The 22,204-nt window shown below is 44.7% G+C and overlaps 1 protein-coding gene across 1 annotated transcript in view; it reads right to left on the minus strand.

Moving 5' to 3' along the window:
* The window catches only part of CYFIP1 (cytoplasmic FMR1 interacting protein 1), a 108,693-nt gene that overhangs the window by 15,827 nt on the left and 70,662 nt on the right, over positions 1-22,204 (minus strand). The window contains 5 exon segments of the mRNA XM_027554365.1: positions 4,062-4,149; positions 13,223-13,422; positions 16,534-16,653; positions 18,077-18,185; positions 18,295-18,371. Coding sequence (XP_027410166.1) covers positions 4,062-4,149; positions 13,223-13,422; positions 16,534-16,653; positions 18,077-18,185; positions 18,295-18,371 — 594 coding nt within the window.

The raw sequence follows: 22,204 nt of genomic DNA on the forward strand, positions 1-22,204 counted from the left end.
TTCAGACAGTAAAGAATCTGCCTGCAATGCAGGAGAGCCAGGTTCGATCCCTGGGTTGGGAAATCCCCTGGAGAAGGGGATGGCTACCTAATCCAGTATTATTGCCTGGAGAATTCCACGGACAGAGGATGTAATGTGTATGTTGTATTATACATTATGTAAGTTATAGGTTATAGAAGTTACCACTTTTGAATGAAGTGTTTTAGGATTTCTCCTTTTAGGTCTCTGTATTCTTTCCCCTTCCCCTCTTATAATTGTCTTAAATATTTCCTCTACAAACACAGAGAACTACATCAGGACAAGAAGATTCTGAATACCTGGACTAGCAAGTCTGGTTGTTCAGCTCTGAATGAATATCCTCAGGAGTTTTGTTGTTCAGTTGCTAAGTAGTGTCCAACTCTTTGTGACCCCCATCGAGTGTAGCACACCAGGCTTCTCTGTCCTTCACTATCTCTGAGAGTTTGCTCAAATTCATGTCTACTGGTGCCATCTAACTGTCTCATCCTCTGCCTCTGTCTCATACTCTCCTTTTGCCTTCAATCTTTCCAAGTATCAAGGACTTTTCCAATGAGTCAGCCTCTTCACATCAGGTGGCCAAAGTATTGGAACTTAATCTTCAGCATCAGTCCTTCCAATGAATATTCAGGGTTGATTTCCTTTAGGATCTCCTTGGAGTCCAAGGGAATCTCAAGAGTCTTCTCCAGCACCGCAGTTCAAAAGAATCAACACTTCAGCTCTCAGCCTTCTTTATGATCCAACTCACACTTGTACATAACTACTGGAAAAACCATAGCTTTAACTATATGGACTTTTTTCGGCAAAGTAATGTCTTTGCTTTTCAATATGCTGTCTAGATTTGTCATAGCTTTCCTTCCAAGGAGGAAGTGTGAAACCTCATCAGTCATCAACTCTCAGGGGATCATCCTATCCTCAAGGCTTATGGAGGCTGTTCTAGGTGTTTCCTCTTTCTCCTGAGCAATGAACTCTGCATTCCGAGCCATGAGCATCTAGAATCTCACTGCCTCTCAAAAGAACCTGTTCTAGAGTGACTACACTTTAACCAAAAGGAAAACTGGGATATCACACCTTGTTTCTTATATGAGTAGAAAGCTGGAAACCCATTGACATGTAAAATCAGGCTTTTCCTGGCTCTGTTCCTAGAGGCTGGCTTTTCCTGGAGCGCCAGAGATTGGTGGCACAACCTTCATTTTTCTTTTCTTTTTTTGGCTGCAACACCTGGCATGTGGGATCCTAGTTCCCTGATCAGGGATTGAACCAGTGCTCTCTGCAGTGGAAGTGCAGTCTTAACCACTGGACTACCAAGGAAGTCCCAGAACTTTCTCTCTGCTCTTCTCTGATGTGAATTCCAGAAGCAGTCATCCTCATGGAGTAAATGACAATAATAAATATCCCATCAAAAAAACAAGGGTTTTGTGACAATGACATGCGTTCTATCTGCTTTGCATCACATAAAATATGTTTCTGATAGCCGTGAACTGTCCCAGAAGAGGAATACTCAAATACTTTCCAGCTATAGTAAAAGCATATTAAAAAATAAATACATTCCCTATTCTTCACAATCCTTAAAGTATAAGCCCTGTTAATTTTACCAGTGATGATGTACAGTAAACTTACTCTCCTGAAGTATTGTTTTCATTATGCTGGCAAGTGGAAAATTATAGTTAGAAAGTTGCTTTTCACTTGAAATGTATGAGACAGCTGCCAAATTAATTTCCTGTGTGCTACTTCCTAATGTTATGGTGCAGGTCTTTTTTGTTTCTCATCCTGCATATTGCATATTCTCCCCACCCCATCTCCTTCAATACACCCAAACTGTACAGTTAGTGTATAAAGTACATAAAGTACAGGGAACACTCCTTGGGAGGCAAGTGTTGAAGATGGCAGAGGACCAATTTGGCAAAGAAGCGGGATCTGTCACTCGCCACTTTGAAAAAAACCTACTCAAGCAAAAACACCTATGTGATTCCTCTTCTAGGAAGCCTGATTCTTCTTGTCTTCTGCTCACCTTTGTTGTTGTTATTCAGTCATGAAATCATGTCTGACTCTCTACAACCCCATGTAGCCCACCAGTCTCCTCTGCCCTCTACTATCTCCTGAAATTTGCACAAATTCATGTCCATTGAATCGGTGACGCTAGAATTTTGTCAGAATCACACTGTTGTTGCTATGTTGCTACTCTTTGCGACCTCATGGACTGCAGCACACCAGGCTCCTCTGTCCTCCACTATGTCTTGGAGTTTGCTCAAATTTATATCCATTGAATTGGTGATGCTCTCTAATCGTCTCATCCTCTGTTGGCCCCTTCTCCTCCTGCCTTCAGTCTTTCCCAGCATCAGGGTCTTTTCTAATGAGATGGCTCTTCACATCAGGTGGCCAAAGTATTGGATGTTCAGCTTCAGTATCAGTCCTTCCAATGAATATTAAGGGTTGATTTCCTTTAGGACTGACTGGTTTGATCTTCTTGCAGTCCAGGCGAATCACATATCATGTTAAAGTCTGAGAGCACCGCTGTAGAATTGTTTCACACAGATATTCTATTTTCTTCTTTTTCCTGAATTTGCCCCAAACAAAGCATGGCGGTGTCATTTCATTACCCAAAGATGATGACACCATCTTGAATCATTTGAAACTTGTGAGTTCAGCTCACTGGCACTAAAGATAATCAAGCTATAATTCCTGATTTCATCTCTGGCAGCTGAACATATTCTCATCAGCAAGGGGTGGCCGTGGACTGGTTTCCAAGGTTGGGAGGGAGTGCAAACATGAGCACAGTTTTGTTGTTTAGTCACTAAGTTGTGTCTGACTCTTTTGTGACTCCCATGTTCTATAGCCCACCAGGTTCCTCTGTCCATGGAATTTCACAGGCAAGAATACTGGAGCGGGCTGCCACTTCCTTCTCCAGAAATTTCTATCTTAATCACCAAAGTTTCTAGTTCTGTCTTCAAAAATTACATAAAACTTCTTTTAGTTCCAAGGGGGTTAAACACTGTATTTTAATTCCAAAAGGAGGTGCATTAGAGGATTTATTCTCGTCCTTTTTAAGTTATCCACTTCATGCCCTTACCAAGTGGTGGAGGAGGAAGGCTGAACCCACACATGAGCCCAGACTGTATTATCTACCCATTTCCAAGGTGGAAACACTGCTGCACATCTGAGTTCTGCTACATCTGCAGTGAGAGGATGGAAATGAAAGGCTCACACTCTAAGGAGGCTCCCAACCTCCCAATTTAAAGGGTGGGCTGGGTACCCAGCTTCACTCCACCAGCAGCTCAGACACCGAGACAATGCTTTCCTGTGCAGTCCCAGAGCATGGACGTCACCTGGGCGTGGGGAAGAGGCAGAGTCTTGGGCCTCATGTCCCACCCCACCCGTCACCTGTCCTACCTGCACAGCTGCTCAGCAGCAGTACTGAGCAGGGGGCTTTCATCTCTAACCCCCCAGCCCCGAACCTGTGAGGCAGGTGCTGTGGTCAGTTAGTCTGCTGCCATGCTTTTTATGACGATGATGTATTATTGCCCCTGTAACATACTTTACTTTGTACTTGTCTGACTTATTTCCTTAGGAGTCTGACTTCCTACAAGCAAGAATATTTAAATACTGATGAATACAGACGGCCTCCTAGGATTCTGTGTACTCCTACAGCCACACTTAAGGCAGCACGACATTACAATTTAGAAAGGTGCTAACTGAAGGATACAATCACGTTTCGTATGTGGCATGATGTGTGTGTACTTAGTCACTCAGTCATGTCTTTGCTCCTCTATGGACTGTAGCCTGCCAGGCTTCTCTGTCCATGGGATTCTCCACATAAGAATACTGGAGTGGGTTGCCATTTTTTCCTCCAGAGGATCTTCCCAACCAAGAGATCAAACCCGCATCTCCTGCATTGGCAGGCAGATTCTTTACCACTGAGCCACCTGGAAAGCCCTATGTGGCATACATTTAAATTACTGCAACTAAACTTAATCAAACTAAACTTCAAAATACACTTCACTGTGAACTTAAAAATCATAATATAATATAAACACAAAAGAACTTACCTTTGATCCATGCAAATACTGAGGTTGTGCATTTGGCTGTTTATCTCTTTGAAATTCTTGAGAAAACGGTAATACTGTCCGAACAAATCTAAACAAGATTTTAAAAGAGAAAGAAAATAACAAATTTAACGGTACTTCTTTAAAATTGAGAACTTTTCTATTACTCATCAATTAACTCTTCCTCCCAATTAATCATCACAGAGGAAATCAAAACCCATAGTAAGAATGAGCTATAAATGCGAAGAATTGACTCACTGGAAAAGACTCTGATGCTGGGAGGGATTGGGGGCAGGAGGAGAAGAGGACGACAGAGGATGAGATGGCTGGACGGCATCACTGACTCGATGGACGTGAGTCTGAGTGAACTCCGGGAGTTGGTGATAGACAGGGAGGCCTGGCGTGCTGCAATTCATGGGATCGCAAAGAGTCGGACATGACTGAGCAACTGAACTGAACTGATAAATACTCTCAAGTTTGATAAATGTACTCAAAGTTCAAAGAAACAGAATGAGAACACCAGGGCCCTTCTAGAACATAAAGAGAGTCTGCAGAGTGGGCGCCAGAACCATTTCAGGCCTCACTCATCTTCTGAAAAGGGGCCTGTGGACACAGCAATGACGCCAGGGGACAGGAGTAGGAAGGCAGATTTGAGCAGTGATGTCACTTAGGTCACTGGGTATGAACTAACAGAAGATGAGTCCAAAAACACACTTGTGAAGCCAAGAGACTGTGGCTTCATAATGTATTAAGAGCCACTGAAAATGAAACAGTTGGATCTTAAAGCAGAAATATCAAAATTGACTAAGTTTCATCAGAAGGGGTCATTTAAACATATTAAATTCTCACAAAGAAGCATGATAAAAAACAAGTCATAGATACTAAAAAACTATAGTCATCAAGACAGTATGGTACTGGCACAAAAACAGAAATATAGACCAATGGAACAAGATGGAAAGCCCAGAAATAAACCCATGCACCTATGGTTACCTTATTTTTGACAAAGGAGGCAAGAATATACAATGGGGCAAAAACAGACTCTTCAATAAATGATGCTGGGAAAACTGGACAGCTACACGTAAAAGAATGAAATTAGGACACTTCCTAACACCATATACAGAGATAAACTCAAAATGGATTAAAGACCTAAATGTAAGACCAGAAACTATAAAACTCCTAGAGGAAAACATAGGAAGAACACCTGATGACATAAATCAAAGCAAGATTCTCTATGACCCATCTCCTAGAGTAATGGAAATAAAAACAAATGTAAGCAAGTGGGACCTGATTAAACTTAAAAGCTTTTTCACAGCAAAGGAAAGTATAAGCAAGGTTAAAAGACAACCCTCAGAATGGGAGAAAACAATAGCAAATCAAACAACTGACAAAGGATTAATTTCCAAAATATATAAGCAGCTCATACAACTCAATACCAGAAAAACAAACAACTCAATCAAAAAGTGGGGAAAAGACCTAAACAGACAATTCTCCAAAGAAGACATACAGATGGCTAACAAACACATGAAAAGATGCTCAACATCGCTTTTTAACAGATACATGTAAATCAAAACTACAATGAGATATCACCTAATGCCAATCAGATGGCCATCATCAAAAAGTCTACGAAGAATAAATGCTGGAGAGGGTGTGGAGAAAAGGGAACGCTCTTGCATTGTTGGTTGGGATGTAAATTGATACAGCCACTATGGAAGACAGTATGGAGATTCCTTAAAAAACTAGGAATAAACCACCATATGACCCAGAAATCCCACTCCTAGACATAAACCCTGAGGAAACCAAAACTGAAAAAGACACATGTACCCACTGTTCATTACAGCACTATGTACAACAGCTAGAACATGAGAGCAGATGTCCTAGATGTCCATCGACAGATGAATTTATCACAAGTTGTGGTACATATACACAACGGAGTATTAGCCATAAAAAGGAATGCATTTGAGTCAGTTCTGATGAGGTGGATGAACCTAGAGCCTACTATACAGAGTGAAGTAAGTCAGAGAGAGAAAGATAAATATTGTATACTAACATATATATATGGAATCTAGAAAAATGATACTGAAGAATTTATTTTCAGGGGAGCAATGGAGAAACAGACATAGGGAATAGACTTATGGACATGAGGAGAGGGGAGGAGAAGGTGAGATATATGGAGACAGTAACATGGAAATTTTGTTACTCTGTTTCACGGAAACATGTAAAATTTGCTGTATGTCTCAGGAAACTCAAAACAGGGGCTCTGTATCAACTTAGAGAGGTGGGAAGGGGAGGCGGATGGGAGGGGGCTTCAAGAGGGAGGGGATATATGTATATCTATGGCTGATTCACGTTGAGGTTTGACAGAAAACAACAAATTCTGTAAAGTAATTATCCTTCAACTAAAATATAAATTTTTTTAAAAGTCCTGGATTTGTTAATTATTAAATTCTAAGAACCTGATTAACATATAAAAAGAGTGTAACTGTCAAAACACTACCAGCTCATGAAACAAACACTTGCAACCAAGGGGAGGAGCGGCCCGTGGCTCTGAGCACATTGACGTGGAAACACCACAGTGTTGAGTGGCTGGATTTTGTCCTTAACTTTTAAAGAATGCTGAATTTTGGGGGGTAGATGGTCTGTTAGGGTGTAAAGTAGCCACTGGGCTTGCCAGGTAGCTCAGCTGGTAAAGAATCCACCTGCAACTCAGGAGACCCCAGTTCGATTCCTGGGTCAGGAAGTTCCCCTGGAGAAGAGATAGGCTACCCACTCTTGGGCTTCCCTGGTGGCTCAGATGGTAAAAAATCCACCTGAGGGACTTCCTTGGTAGTTCAGTGGCTAAGACTCCAGGCTCCCAATTCAGGGGCCCCAAGTTCAATCCCTGGTCAGGGAACTAGATTCCCACATGCTGCAACCAAGACCTGGTGCAGTCAAATAAAGAAATCAATATTTTTTAAAAAATCCACCTGAAATGTGGGAGACCTGGGTTGGGAAGATCCTCTGGAGGGCATGGCAACCTACTCTAGTATTCTTGCCTGGAGAATCCCCACGGACAGAGGAGCCTGGTGGGTTAGAGTTCATAGGGTCACAAAGAGTCGGACACGACTGAGTGACTAAGCACAGCACACAGAGTAGTCACTACCCTAGTGCTGGCACTAAGACAGGCCCTGCTGGCAACTCTATCGAATACCTGAGTATCCAGAGAGCTTTCCCCACTCTTATAGGCAGCCTCAAATGACTCCTAGTCCTGGTGAGCTGTGGAAACAATTCCATCTACAGTTCCCTGGCAGCTGTTCTTCTACCAGCCTTGGGGCGTTCCACTCAGCTCACACAGTTTAATACTCAAGAATGGGGACTTCCCTGGTGGTCCAGTGGTTACCACCCTGTGCTACCATTGCAGCAGATACAGGTTACATAGGTGGTCAGGGAACTAAGATCCTGAATGCTGTGGGTACAGCCAAAAAAAAAAAAAAAAAAAACCACCAAACCAACGTGCACACACACACACACACAAAACACAAAATACATATTCAAGCCAAGACTGGGCTTCCTGGTGGCTCAGATGATAAAGAATCTGCCTGTAATGCAGGACACCCGGGTTTGATCCCTGGGTTGGAAGATCCCCTGGAGAAGGAAATGGCAACCCACACCAGTATTCTTGCCTGGAGAATCCCATGGACAGAGGATTCTGGGAGGCTATAGTCCATGGGGTCGCACAGAGTCCGGACACAACTGAGTGACCAACAGACACAAAGGGCTCCTAAGCTGGTGTCAGGAGCTCTTCCTCTGATATTGCTCTCCTTTCCCATACTCTGCCGTGCACATCCAGCCATCTCAGCTTCTTTGTCTCCTCCACCAAGCAAGACCTCCAAAGTGCTTTCAGGTAGGAAGCCAAGGAGCCACACAGCTCCATCCTTCATTTCCTTTCCCTCCAGGAAACATCTGATGAAAACAGTTGTTTCATAAATGCTGTCCAGTTTTCCACTTGTTTAAGGTGAAAGAGTAAATTCAAACCCTGTTACTCCATTATCTCAAATAACTTTTAAACACCACATTTTGATTATACACATTTCTCAATCTAAAGACAAAAAAATGGGAACAAGCGCTGAATTCTAGTTAATAGGTTTGTGCTTCACAGTCAGAAGGCTAAGTAATTCTGAAACTACTTTCTTCATGTCCCGGAATTAAGCAAATGAATAAATACATTAAGAATGACAAAATAAGAATTCTCAATATAGAAGGAAGTTAAAAAATGGAAATGAAGCCTGTGTCGTTGACCTGGAATTGAAGACAAAGCTGTGAAAATTCATGGTTTCAATATAGAGAGAGCTAGGTACAAGTAACATGTGAGTGAATTGAAAGTCACTCAGTCATGTCCAACTCTTTGCAACCCCGTGGACTATACAGTCCATGGAATTCTCCAGGCCAGAATACAGGAGTGGGTAGCCTTTCCCTTCTCCAGGGGATCTTCCCAATCCAGGGATTGGACCCAAGTCTCCCGCATTGCAGGCAGATTCTTTACCAGCTGAGCCACAAGGAAAGCCGAATAAGTAGTATGCATGCATGCTAAATCTCTTCAGTCATGTCTGACTCTTTGTGACCCTATGGACTGCCAGGCTCCTCTCTCCATGGGAGTCTCCAGGCATAGAATACTGGAGTGGGTTGCCATGCTCTCCTCCAGGGGATCTTCCCAACCAAAGGACTGAACCTGTGTCTCTTATATCTCTTGCATTAGCAGGCAGGTTCCTTAACCACTAGCACCACCTGGGAAGCCTGGATACAAGTAGACACACTCATACACATTATGGGTTTGTGTCCCCCAGAAGATAACTTGAAGTCTGAATTACTAGCACCTCAGAATGTGCTCTTATTCAGAAACACGGTTGTTGCAGATGTAATTAATTAAGATGAAGTCATGCTAGAGCAGAGTGAGCCCTTAATTCAATGTAACATGCCTCATTTCCTCACAGAAGAGGGGAGAGACACGTGAGGAAAATGCCACAGGCCAACAAAGATGGAGACGAGCCGTGCAGCTGCAGGCCAAGGGCGGCTTGCTACACCAGAGGCAGGAGAAACCAAGAGAGGGCCCCAACCGGCCTCAGAGGGAGCACAGCCCTGCCGACACCTTGGTTTTGGACGTTTTGCATCCAGAACTGTGAGAGAATAACTTTCTGCTGTTTTAAGCCCCCCAGTTTGTGATAACTTCTTCTGGCAGCCCCAGGAATCTGGTACAGCACAGGTGCGAGTCCTTCCCAGCTCTGACCACTGAAAGGAGGTGAGACCAAGGACACCCCAGCAGCAGTGAGTACACCTAACACTCAGACTTCGCTTAATTTTAAAATATTCTCCATGAAAAGGAATCACTGACTCACAGATTACAAGAATAAAGAAGGATAATTCTAAGATGAACCTGGGACTTCTTGTGTTACACACGATGGGAGGCTTAAGAATAATGGGACAGCCAAGAAGACAGAGAAATGGGGCAGAAGGGGCTCCCATGAGCCAAGACAGACGTGAGCCACGAAAACGAAAACCAAGTCATGACAGTAACAGATTATAACCCTGTATTAAAATCCCCATAAAAACTGCTAACACGTACAGCAGAATGCCAAAGAATAACTATAGATGGAATGACAAGGTTGGAAAATCACCACTGTTCAAACACCACAGGGATAATTATTTGGGTAATTTGGCAGGCTACAGTCCGTGGGGTCACAGCGTCAGACAAAACTGAAGTAAGTTAGCATAAGCAGCACCCTAACGAGGGGATGGATGTTACAACAGCCAGTGATGGGACACCCTGTGGTTCACTGCACTCTGGACGCTCCCTCCTCAGCAGTCTTGCTGCCAAACAGGCACACTTCCCAACAGCTGGCTTACTTTGAGGGCTATCATACTGTCAAAATCAGTAGCTGTACAGGTTAAATTTAAGTCACATGTCACCCCATGTGACCTCCCAGAGTCACCAGGCATAAATTATTAAGCAGAAATAAGCAGCAAAATAAGTAGGTATGACAAGAAACAAATGGAGTGTGGATTTCCTGGAAGCAGCTCTCAGAAAACCCTCAGTATAGAATTAAGATACTGGATGGCATAGTTTTGTCTGTCTTCTCAGGTTTCCACATGCAAGGTGGAGATATAAAATCCTATTTTTCACTGTCTTTTCCAGATAATGAAGCTCTAGGGGATCTACTAGAAGACTGTTAAAAATACAGAAGTAATTGGCTTTGCCTATGCTAAGAAAGGTGAAGGCCACCAGAGCTGCTCTGGTGAAGATGGTATCTCTGAACTGCACACGGGTTTCTGGGCCCAAGAAGGCTGAGGTCACTTTATGCTGGCCCCTGCCAGACTGCAGCTCCTATGCATGTGAAACTGTATTTCCTTGCGATCACCAAGCCTGTTGAAGGCAGCACAGGCTTCAAGAGCCTGGGGCAGAGCCGCGTATCAGCACCTCCTGGGAGGCAGGAACACATACCACCAAGTGAAGGCAGCCTCCACTTGAGGCTGTCCGCATGAGCTCTCACATGGAACGGGCTAAGGGGACTGAGGGCAGAGGGGCCTCAAGTCAGTTCATACGCCCTGTGCTGCAGCGTCCTCCACACCCACAGCTCTACAGCCTGGAGCTGGCCCCACTCCTGCTAAGGCCACTGGCACCACTTCCTGACCTGAGTCCTGGCAACCTTGTCTCTGATAACAAGACTCCTGCTGCTACCAGGACATGTGGCCTGGCTGGCGGCTTGTTCCCCAGAATCAGCCTCCATCAGGCAAGGGTACCCACGTGAGCCCAGCTGGGCAAGCAAGGCCTCAGCGTAGATCTCTTTTCCTAACTTCACACTCACTGCTCATCATGCCTGGAGGGTTTTCAGAAAACACAGTGACTCAACAGCAGGGTTTACATGAATTTCCACCATCAGGTAAGTTTCACTTGACCCACTCACCCAGCTCCCACCCCCCCCCCCCGCGCCCTTTCACACAGCTTCTGTTGTTTCTGAGCCCTCAACCCGCTGGGCTGTCCAGAACAGGCCAGTGCTGTACACATGCAGTGCAGGGGGCACAAAGGGGGTCCAGGGAACATTTTCAATTGTTCCTTTTGCAAGATCTTTGGGAATTCTTAAGGGCTACAAAATGCTAGATGATCAAAAATGCAATCTAAAATAAAGAAAAAAATTACAACTCCTTATGTTGCCTGATTCTAACCCTCTCGCCCCCGCCACCACTGTAACATGTTTTCTCAGTTTGTCTGTAACAGGGTTCTGATGCATTTCACTTTGGGAGATGCCAGTTCTAAGCACTAGGCAAAATAATTTTAGGGATATAATGAAAGTGAAAGTAGCTCAGTTGTGTCCAACTCTTTGTGACTCTATGGACTATACAGTCCATGGAATTTTCTAGGCCAGAATACTGGAGTAGGGAGCCGTTCCCTTCTCCAGGGGATCTTCCCAACCTAGGGATCAAACCCAGGTCTCCCACATTGCAGGCAGATTCTTTACCAGCTGAGCCCCGAGGGAAGCCCAAGAACACTGGAGTGGGGAGCCCATCCCTTCTTCAGGGGCAGGCAGATTCTTTACCAGCTGAGCCCCAAGGGAAGCCCAAGAATGCTGGAGTGGGGAGTCAGTCCCTTCTCCAGGGGCAGGCAGATTCTTTACCAGCTGAGCCCCAAAGGAAGCCTGTTAACAGACACAACAGAAACTAACTCCCAAAGTTCCAAACGGACCAACCAAAGCAAAGAAAATCTTGTAAATGGCCATGAATTCGATTTTCAAATGCACAATAAGCATGTATGCACCCTCATGAGCATAGAATACCCCTCGTTGTGACATATGACGTGAAAAAAAGAATGTGAATTTAACAGTATGCCTCCATTTTTGCAAAATAAAAACTACACATGTATATTTGCCTGTATGGCAAAAACTCTAAAAGACAGACATTTTACAAGGGAAATCTCTAGGGATTTAATTATTTTCCCCATTATATCCCATACACACATACACACACACAAACACACACATGACTTCCAGCTTTTCCACAACTATGATGCATTACTTGTGTAATAAAAATGTTTTTCTAGTTAATTCAAACCCCCAAAAAAACTTAAGTTTGGTTTCAGTGGATTGCACCCAGTTGGGCACAGGGCCCCTGACCCGAAGCGGCCAACCAGGGCTCCTTCACCAGTGGCTCTCGTGGCCATGGCCACATGCCCCCTGCTGCTACATGGGGTTGAAAAGATGGCCCTAAGGGCACACCTCCATGTACCAGCAACAGGCCTGTATTCCCACAAGGAAACCAAGCCTGGTGTCCCAAACAGACAATGGCAACAGCAGGTATGGTCACGCCAAAGGAGGGCCTCCCTTCTGCCCTTGGGGTTGAACCTCAGCACCCCGGATTAAGACACAAAAATCTAGGATGAAAAGTCAGTAGTGATTAAGCTTACACTTAATGGGATGGGATGTTCAGATGCAGTAGGGAAGCAAAGTAAAAGCAAAAGACATTTGCTTTAAAAAAGTGGTCATCACGCTCAAACACACATAGTCTCTCACACACACCCTCATTCGCCCGCACTCCTATTTCTCACACCCACCACGTTTTCTCTTTCACAAACACACACGTTCCCATGAGTCCCTGGCATGTGCTGACACAGCAGAAATGAAGCTCTGCACAGAGCTGGAAGTGACACAGGACCATCCCAGGATGCGGATGTACCCTGAGGCTGGATCACGTGACACTGCAGCCAGCAGCCACGCCGCTACCCAGCAGGCCACTCTGTGCATTCAACACAGTAGTGAAATGGTAGATGGGTGGAGGGAGGCTAACTGGACCCTCACATGCTCCAGCACCCCAGAATGGAAGCATGCAAAGTGTCGAGTCAGCCAGCACATCCCAACATCAACAGACGTAAAAGCATGGAGGTGGTGTAGATCCAGCAACTGCACCACAGATTTGACCCTGGGCCCCACGGGAGTGCCCTCAATAGGAACCCTGACCTGCATGTGTTCTGCACATGGAAGCCATGACCACAGAACCAAGGGCTGGCCCTGGGCTGCACTGTTTAGAGGAGATCACGAGGGCCTGCATATCCTGGACACGGGGAAAGATGGGCCCAGAGACCATCCTTTCTTGATGCCCAATGACAGGGGCACCCAGAGCTGTCTGTGAGGCGACATGCTTACCGGTTGGTGGAGCCATTGTAGCAGTAGTTGGGCAGGAAGTCATAGTTGAGCTCCCAGAAGACATGGAGGGTGATTCTCCCGTAGGGTGCAGACACATTGTGGTTGGCCTCCCGGAACATGGCATCAAAGCTGTCCAGAGTGAGGTACTTGCTCAGCAGCTTGTGTGTCATGCGGTTGATTTCTAAGAGACCATCCAGCTCCTACGGGACCATAAAGTCAGGCACATGAGAAGAGTCAGGTGTGGCATGGTGGCCTCCACCCTCCACACGGGCAGGGCCGTGGTGGGGGCTGGAGGCGGATGGGGCGGACAGGACACAGACAGGAAGGCGCTGCACCGAGGTGGGGTCAGCGTACGAGGCAAAGACCCACGTGGTGGGGGTCTGTGGGGACCCGGCGTGAGGACCTCCACCCGTGGCAAAGGTCATGAGGAAGGAGGCTCAACATATGCAAAGGCGGGATCGAGCCTCAGGAGTCCCCCTGGAAATTCTCGAGCATCTACCCCCAAAAAACCAGAGTCTGCCTACTTTACTGCTTTGTGCTCTCACCTCTGACTTTAGTGGGGGCTGTCCCCCACCACCATCTCGCTCTCTCTGATAAAGAGTTAACTTACAGCTCCAGTTAATAAGTTCCTGGGCATTAGGAGTGTTTAAATCCAAACCCCTTAGATAGCTCTCTAACTCACCTGACAAGTTTACTCGGATTCCTACAGCTATGCATATGATTGTTTACAGTATCCCAGCCTCGAGAGGCACGGGAAGCTTAAAAGATATTCAAATAGCTTAGAGCCTCTCAGAGAGTTAGAAACTGTCAGAATAAAACTAGTAAAGGATTTCACTGATGAGCCAATGCTTGCTGCCAAGTTTCCACATCCCCTGTATTGTATCCTTGAATGTGTATTAATTAATATACTTGGTATGCAGACAAAATAAGTAGTGGCCTTGGTGTTAGCAACTTTAGACCCTTAAGGTAATAAATTCTTTCCTTTGTTGTAAACCCACTGCACCTCTGCCCTATAGGAATGCAACTTTATCTAACACCTTCGGAGGATGGCGCCAAACCTTAAAATAATTACTCTTAGAGAAAATAAGTCTTACGGTTGACAAACCTTTGTCAAGAGTCATAAAATGTTAATAGGCCTTCTGGCTAGAAGATGATGTAAATCACCTAAACCATGTATAAGATAAGTTTGCAGAAAAGAAACCCTGGTTCAATAAGGATCAAAGACTGCTGACTTTGTATGATTTCACATCCCGTATTATCCTCTATGTGCAACTTAGGGTATAAAAGCCCCTGTTGAAAATAAAGCTGCGGGCCTTGCTCACCAAAGCTTGGTCTCTCCATGTCATTCTTTCTTTTCACATTCCGGCTGAAGTTTCCATCTGGAGTGTGGAGGTCCTCTGCGACCATTTATTTGCCTGGGCTTCTAAGACCCACTCAAGAAAGTGTCTAAGGTGGGGCACCTTCCGCTATTCGAGAGGGCGCCTGCGGCCTCCGTGGTCAGAGCTAACCTGATGTCACAGGTTACATTGATTTTCCGCGTAAACCAAGCTACTCAGCCTCTTTTCTCTGCTGAATTTTCCTACTGAGCTATCCTCATTCTGTTACTCTTTATATCTCTAATTAATATTTAAATAAAGCTATAAGCTATTGTATCCAGTGAACTCGCCAAAGCCGTCTCCCCTTCCAATACCCTGGATCAGCCGAGGCTGGACCTCGGCAGGGGTCTGACAGGTGATGCGAGCTTACTTCTCACACCTAAATTCATCACGCCCTCTCCAGTGTTCTAAAAATGCCCCTCCTTTCCACGGTCGTCCCCCCACAGCCACTGTCCATTCTCCACGGTAGTGACCCCCTACTGGCCGACGCTATCCTCCAAACCCTTCACGGGGCAGAGAACACGGAGATGTGTCCACCGCACTGATGACAGACTGTGTGTGCTCGGGTGTCAGTTTCAGCCAGCTTCCCTGAAACACCTTAGGAAATCCAAAGCTGTGTGGCAACACTGGCAGCACGCGCAGAGGCGGCCTTCCAGGCTCTCACACAGCCCTCTCATAGACCTGCCCGGGTCCGTTCCATCCACTGCGGCAGCCACTGACCACATACGGCAATGAACACGGCTGGCCTGAACCGAGCTGTGCCATGTGTGTGAGATACGTACAGATTTCAGAAACCAAATGTGAAAACAAAGAATATAAAATATCCACACCAATAAAATTCTTTAACGATTATATGTTAAAATGTCGACTTTTGGATATATTGGGTTAAATAAAATAAAAATAGATTATTAAAATTAATTCCCCCTATTTCTTTCTCCTTTTCTAATGTGACTACAAGTAAATTTGAAATGGTCTCTGTGACTTGCATTCTGTTTATACTGGTCAAAGACTCCACTAAGGCACGAAAGACCAAGGGCATGAAAACACTATGGCCAAGTCCAAGCCAGGCTGAAGGGAAGGCCACTTTAGGCTTCGCGCCCCAAGATGGCCTGGATCCTGAGGAAGGATGGGGAAGCATGCTCACTCCTGTGGAGATGCTCTGCTCAGAGGTGAGCCCAGGGGACAACCCCCACCCACTACTGATTCTAAGGACAAAGAGTTTTCCTGGAGTTATCACAAGTTCAGTAGCATGTGCCTGCAGCCATTATTCCTGGAAGACAGATTTGGCAAAAAGATCCTTATGTTGCACCTCCTTTTCTGCCAGCTCAGGTCTGAGGACAACTGGATTTTTCTTTCCCTAATCACTCTGCTCAGATAGCCACAGGACTTTTCCTTTTCTTCAAAAGTCCAATACTACAATGTTCACTACAATGGTCCTTGGTAAAGTTTTCCCTGGTTTGTGGTATTTGCTTCTAATAAGCATTTATACTGTGTTTTTTATTTCATCAAAGTTTTCTTGAAATAGCATTTTTAATGTTTGTTCCATCTCATTGTTTGGTTTTTGTCTTCAGGGGGCTCTATGACACGTTATGTTGAATCTTCACTATCTCATCTTCTACATGATTTTCTCTCAAATCCTTTCTGTCTGTCTTCATTTCTTTTTAATTTAAACTTTTCACCTTTTACTCTTTTACCATATCTTATGCAATAGTGAGATGTAACTATGTGTTCTCTGAAGTTGATTTGGAATTGCGAACACTGAGAGCAAATGCCTAGGCAGGCCCAGCTCAGTGAGTGCACACTTTTGGAGTTCTGTGCAAAAACTTCAGCTACAATCAGGTCAATTCATCAATAATGATGAAAGCAGTAGCAGCTCCAATCCTTGCAACCAGTCCTCCCCCGCGTGTGCTGCACCTGAAAGGAGGGTGCACTTACAACTATCGATGTCAGGTCTTCACTCTCAAATCGCCCAATTGCCAGTTCCAGGGACTTGTACATGGCAGCGGAGACGCGCTGGGTAATCAGACGATTGAGGTCGATGGACCTGCCCAGAAGCTGGGCACAGAGGGTAGAAAGTGTGAGCAACAAAAAACAAACAAGCAAGAGAATATGTATCTACTCCCAGAAAGCTATTCCAAAGGATAAGGCAAATAACATACAAAATTTAGAAGGCGGTACAATCAAATATCCTATTTTCCTAGAGCTGAAATTCTGCAAGTCAAAGCTGTAAAGTACTTTTTATAGCATTCATTGCAGCGAATTTGCACTTGTATCACAGCAGAGATGCCAAGCCTCCTGGAGAGCCTGGGCCTGTCACTTAGTGCACCCCTTGTGATGGGCTCAGGGCCACCTCCCAGCAGAGTGGCTTGTGTGTGCCTTTCCTCCACTGTGTCACAGGGATGGAAAGGAGAAAACCCCTCCATCTCTACTGCAGAGTAGTAACAACAAGGGTATACCTCAGTATCGTTTCAATACCATAAAGATACAGACAAAACCCTGGTGAAAATGCCCCAAAATATGAATGGTGGTTATCTGTGGATTGGAGAAGGGAATGGCAACTCACGCCAGTATTCTTGCCTGGAGAATTCCATGGACAGAGGAGTCTGCAGGGCTATACAGTTCATGGGGCCGCTAAGAGTCAGACATGACTGAGTGACTAACACTATCTGTAGATAGAATGACATGAAACTTTCCCTACAACTTTCTGTATTTTCCTTTTGATTATATATACATATATTATTTTTAAAGAAACAAAACAAGCACTGTATTCTTACTCTTCATGCTGGCCAAGAAAAAGCTCCTCCCCACCACTCTGAAAGTCTTAATCAGTTGTGTCTGACTCTTTGAGACTTCATGTACTAGGTTCCACTGTCCATGGAATTTTCCAGGCAAGAATATTGGAGTGGTTAGGCCATTCCCTTCTCCAGAGTATCTTCCCAATCCAGGGACTGAACCCAGGCCTCCTGAATTACAAGCAGATTCTTTACCACAGAATCTGAGCCACAGCGGTAAAGAATCTGCCTGCAATGCAGGAGATGCAGGTTTGATCCCAGGGTCAGGAAGATCCCCTGGAGGAGGCATGGCAACCCACTCCAGTATTTCTGCCTGAAAAACCCTATGGACAGAAGAGCCTGGCAAGCTACCGTCCATGGGATAGCAAAGAGTCGGACATGACTGAAGCTACCGAGCACACCACTGTAACAAGTGCCGAATCTTCTTTCACTCAAGTTCTGGTTTTTGGGCTCCTGGAGAGGACCCGCGCTTGGGCCAAGCCCCCGGGAGCTGCGCTGGGCAGCATGCCCAGTGTGTCAGGTTCCCCAGGAGAAACTGTTTATCTTTAAAATCCCAGCTATTGACAGGGATGTTCCCACAGCCAACACATACTGACGTCCATTAAAATCTGAGAAGCTGTAAGAAAAACCCCACGTTTCCATGGCCGGCTCCGTGTCTCACTGCACCCAGGAGTGACCTGGCTCACCTGCACGTGCCTCTGCTTCAGCAGTGTCTCATAGCGGTTGGATGGCGGGAGATGGATGGTTGCGCCCTGATTCTTGCATTCTGATCGTAACCGTTTATCAAGAAGCAAACTAGCATGGAGGGAAGAGAGGACAATTTCTCATGCACTATGAATTTTAATGGAAATGTCAGATCAAATTGCCCAAGATTTTGTACCCAAATTGCAAACCACATACTTACCTTCCTGCCATAACCTTATAATATGCAAATATCTGGTCTGCCAGCTTATAAACAAATTGGTCAAAACAGAGATTCACCTGAAGAAAAAAAAAGCATGCATTGAATTCTGCTTCCCTAGGGACTCCCCTGGCAGTCCAGTGGTTAGGACTCTACGCTTTCACTGCTGAAGGCACAGGTTCCATCCCCGGCAGGGGAATTAAGATCCCACAAGTTGCACTCTCGCCCCAAATTTTGCTTTTCTGAATTAAGATGAAATTTTTAAAAAAAACTTAAAAAATTTTTTGATTGAGCAATTCAACTTCTAAGTATTAATCTAAAGGAAATGGAAACACTAATTCAAGATCTATACCCTGAAGTTCACTGCAGCACTAGTCACAGTAGCCAAGACACAGAAACAACCTATGTGTTCACTGACGGATGAATGGGTAAGGAAGTTGTGGTGTGTACACACGCACACACACAGTGGAATACTGCTCTGCCATAGAAGATAAGAAAACCCTGCCAATTTTCAACAACATAGATGGACTTTGAGGGTGCTAGGCTAAGTGAAGTAAGTCAGACAAAGACAAATACTGCATGATCTCACTTATATGTGGAATCTTAAAAGAATAAAAACAAACTCATAAATTCAATGAACAGATTGGTAGTTGAAGAGGTGAAGCATAGGATAAATGGGTAAAGGTTGTCAAAAGGTACAAACTTCCAGTTATAAAATAAGTTAAGTCCTAGGGATAAAAAAAAACCTAAAACCACAGAACCTCAACCCTTCCACAAAATCTCAACTCTTTGTTAAGGCAACTAAAAGAGGTTCTCATGAGAAAGGATACAACTTTACCATCCAATGATAGAAGATTAAATCCATTTCAGTGTGACCAGGAGTAACCACCACACTACCACTGAAAATTATGTCAGAACCTTTCTTAATGATGGAGAAAAATACTTCAATTCTCCTAAATGTAAAGAAATATTAAAAAGTCTCTCTTTATCATGTACTCCCAGGGGGCTAATGTGCACTGCATTTGGGCTCCTCCAGGGGGTATAGTCAAGGCTATGGTTTTTCCAGTAGTTATGTATGGATGTGAGAGCTGGACTATAAAGAAAGCTGAGTGCCGAAGAATTGATGCTTCTGAACTGTGGTGTTGGAGAAGACTCTTGAGAGTCCCTTGGACTGCAAGGAGATCCAACCAGTCCATCCTAAAGGAGATCAGTCCTGGGTGTTCATTGGAAGGATTGATGTTGAAGCTGAAACTCCAATATTTTGGCCACCTGATGTGAAGAGCTGACTCATTTGAAAAGACCCTAATGCTGGGAAAGATTGAGGGCAGGAGGAGAAGGGGACGACAGAGGATGAGATGGTTGGATGCATCACTGACTCAATGGACATGGGTTTGGGTGGACTCTGGGAGTCGGTGATGGACAGGGAGGCCTGGCGTGCTGCAGTCCATGGGGTCACAAAGAGTAGGACACGACTGAGTGACTAAATTGAACTGAACTGAACTGAGGGGGTATACCCCTGCCTCCAGGCTGTATGTCCCAAGGGCATCTGCTCATGGCCTCTCCTGGGCTGCCAAGATTAGTCAGGAGATGCAGGGTGGACAGTCCTGGGACTTCACCCTCAAGACTGTATTCTCACTTGCAAATGGGATTAGCTCATATCCCCAAACCGTGATGAAGACACACTGTGCTCAGAGTGGAGCTGCCCCAGGACCCATGGGTCTCTCTCCCCAGCCTACCCTGCCTCACCAAGGAATCCAGAGCATCTCCCTGAGGAAGTGTTTCCTGTGGTTTTCGTGAGGATACAGGGAATGAGGCCATTCTGGCATGACCTAAAACAAATCCCTTATGATTATATAGTAGCAATGACAGATAGATTAAAGAGATTAGAGCTGACAGAGAGAGTGCCTGAAGAGCTATGGACGGAGGTTCGTAACACTGTACAGGAGGTGGTGACCAAAACTATTCCCAAGAAATAGAAATGCATTAAGGCAAAATGGTTGTCTGAGGAGGCCTTACAAACAGGTGTGATCACACATCTAGAGCCAGACATCCTGAAGTGTGACGTCAAGTGGGCCTTAGGAAGCATTACTACAAACTAGTAGAGGTGATGGAATTCCAGTTGAGCTATTTCAAATCCTAAAAGATGACGTTGTGAAAGTGCTGTACTCAATATGCAGCAAATTTGGAAAACTCAGCAGTGCCCACAGGACTGGAAAATGTTAGTTTTCATTCCAATTCCAAAGAACAGTGATGCCAGAGAATGTTCAAACTACTGCACAACTGCACTCATCCCACACACTAGTAAAGTAATGCTCAAAATTCTCCAAGTTTGGCTTCAACAGTATGTGAACCGAGAACTTCCAGATATTCAAGCTGGATTTAGAAAAGGCAGAGGAATCAGAGATTAAATTGCCAGCATCCTCTGGATCATAGAAAAAGCAAGAGAATTCCAGAAAAACATTTATTTCTGCTTCATTGACTATGGTAAAGCCTTTGACTGTGTGGATCACCACCAACTGTGGAAAGTTCTTAAAGAGATGGGAATACCAGACCAACTTACCTGCCTCCTGAGAAATCTGTATGCAGGTCAAGAAGGAATAGTTAGAACAATGGACTGGTTCAAAACTGGGAAAGGAGTATGTCAAGGCTGTATATTGTCACCCTGGTTATTTAACTTATATGCAGAATACATCATGCAAAATGCCTGCTGGATGAAGCATAAGCTGGAATCAAGATGGCCAGGAAAATCAATAACCTCAGATATGCAGATGACACCACCCTGATGGCAGAAAGCAAGGAGGAACTAAAGAGCCTCTTGATGAAGGTGAAAATGGAGAGTGAAAAAGCTGGCTTAAAACCCAGCATTCAAAAAACTAAGATCGTGGCACCAAGTCCAATCACTTCACAGCAAATAGATGAGGAAAAAATGGAAACAGGGACAGACTTTATTTTCTTGGGCTTCAAAATCACTGTGGACAGTGACTGTAGCCATGAAATTAAAAGATGTTTGCTCCGTGGAAGAAAAGCTATGACAATCATAGCATATTAAAAGACAGAGTCATCACTTTGCCGACAAAGGTCCGTAGAGTCAAAGGGATGGCTTTTCTGTAGTCATGTGTGGATGTGCCAGCTGGGCCATAAAGAAGGCTGAGTGCCAAAGGATTGACGCTTTTCAACTACGGTGCCAGAAAAGACTCTTGAGAGTTCACTGGACTGCAAAGAGATTAGACCAATCAATCCTAAAGGAAATCAACCCTGAATATTCACTGGGAGGACTGATGCTGAAGCTGAAGTTCTAATACGTTGGCTACCTGATGCGTAGAGCCAACTCATTGGAAAAAACCCTGATGCTGGGAAAGATTGAGGGCAGGAGAAGGGGGCGACACAGGATGAGATGGTTGGATGGCATCACTGACTCAATGGACATGGGTTTGAGCAAACCGCAGGAGATAGTGAAGGACAGGGAAGCCTGGCATGCTGCAGTTCATGGGGTCACAAAGAGTCAGACACAACTAAACAACTGAACAACAACAATGGGGAATGAGACCCATATGTATAATGTAATGTTAAGGTTAAATTCTCTTATATCTTGAGCCAGGAAATCAGATTTATCTTACTAATTCCACTTGGAGGAATTTTCCTCAAGAATAACCCAAAACAACTAAAAAGTTATGTGCAAGGAAGTTCATTAAAGCATTATTTATAATGAGTAAAAAATAAAAAGCTAAAACTAGAGAAATAAAATAGAGATTGGTTCACTCCATCTATTTCATATAATGTCCCTGTTCTAGACTGTGTTCATGCAAGAGAACAGGCAAGATATGCGGTGCTTACAACATGGGGTCATGTGAGACATGGGATCACGTGAAAAAAATGTCACCCAACAGCTGATGGGTGCTTTGAAGCTGGTTTG

This window comes from Bos indicus x Bos taurus, chromosome 2, assembly GCF_003369695.1.
Source record: "Bos indicus x Bos taurus breed Angus x Brahman F1 hybrid chromosome 2, Bos_hybrid_MaternalHap_v2.0, whole genome shotgun sequence".
NCBI lineage: Eukaryota > Metazoa > Chordata > Mammalia > Artiodactyla > Bovidae > Bos > Bos indicus x Bos taurus.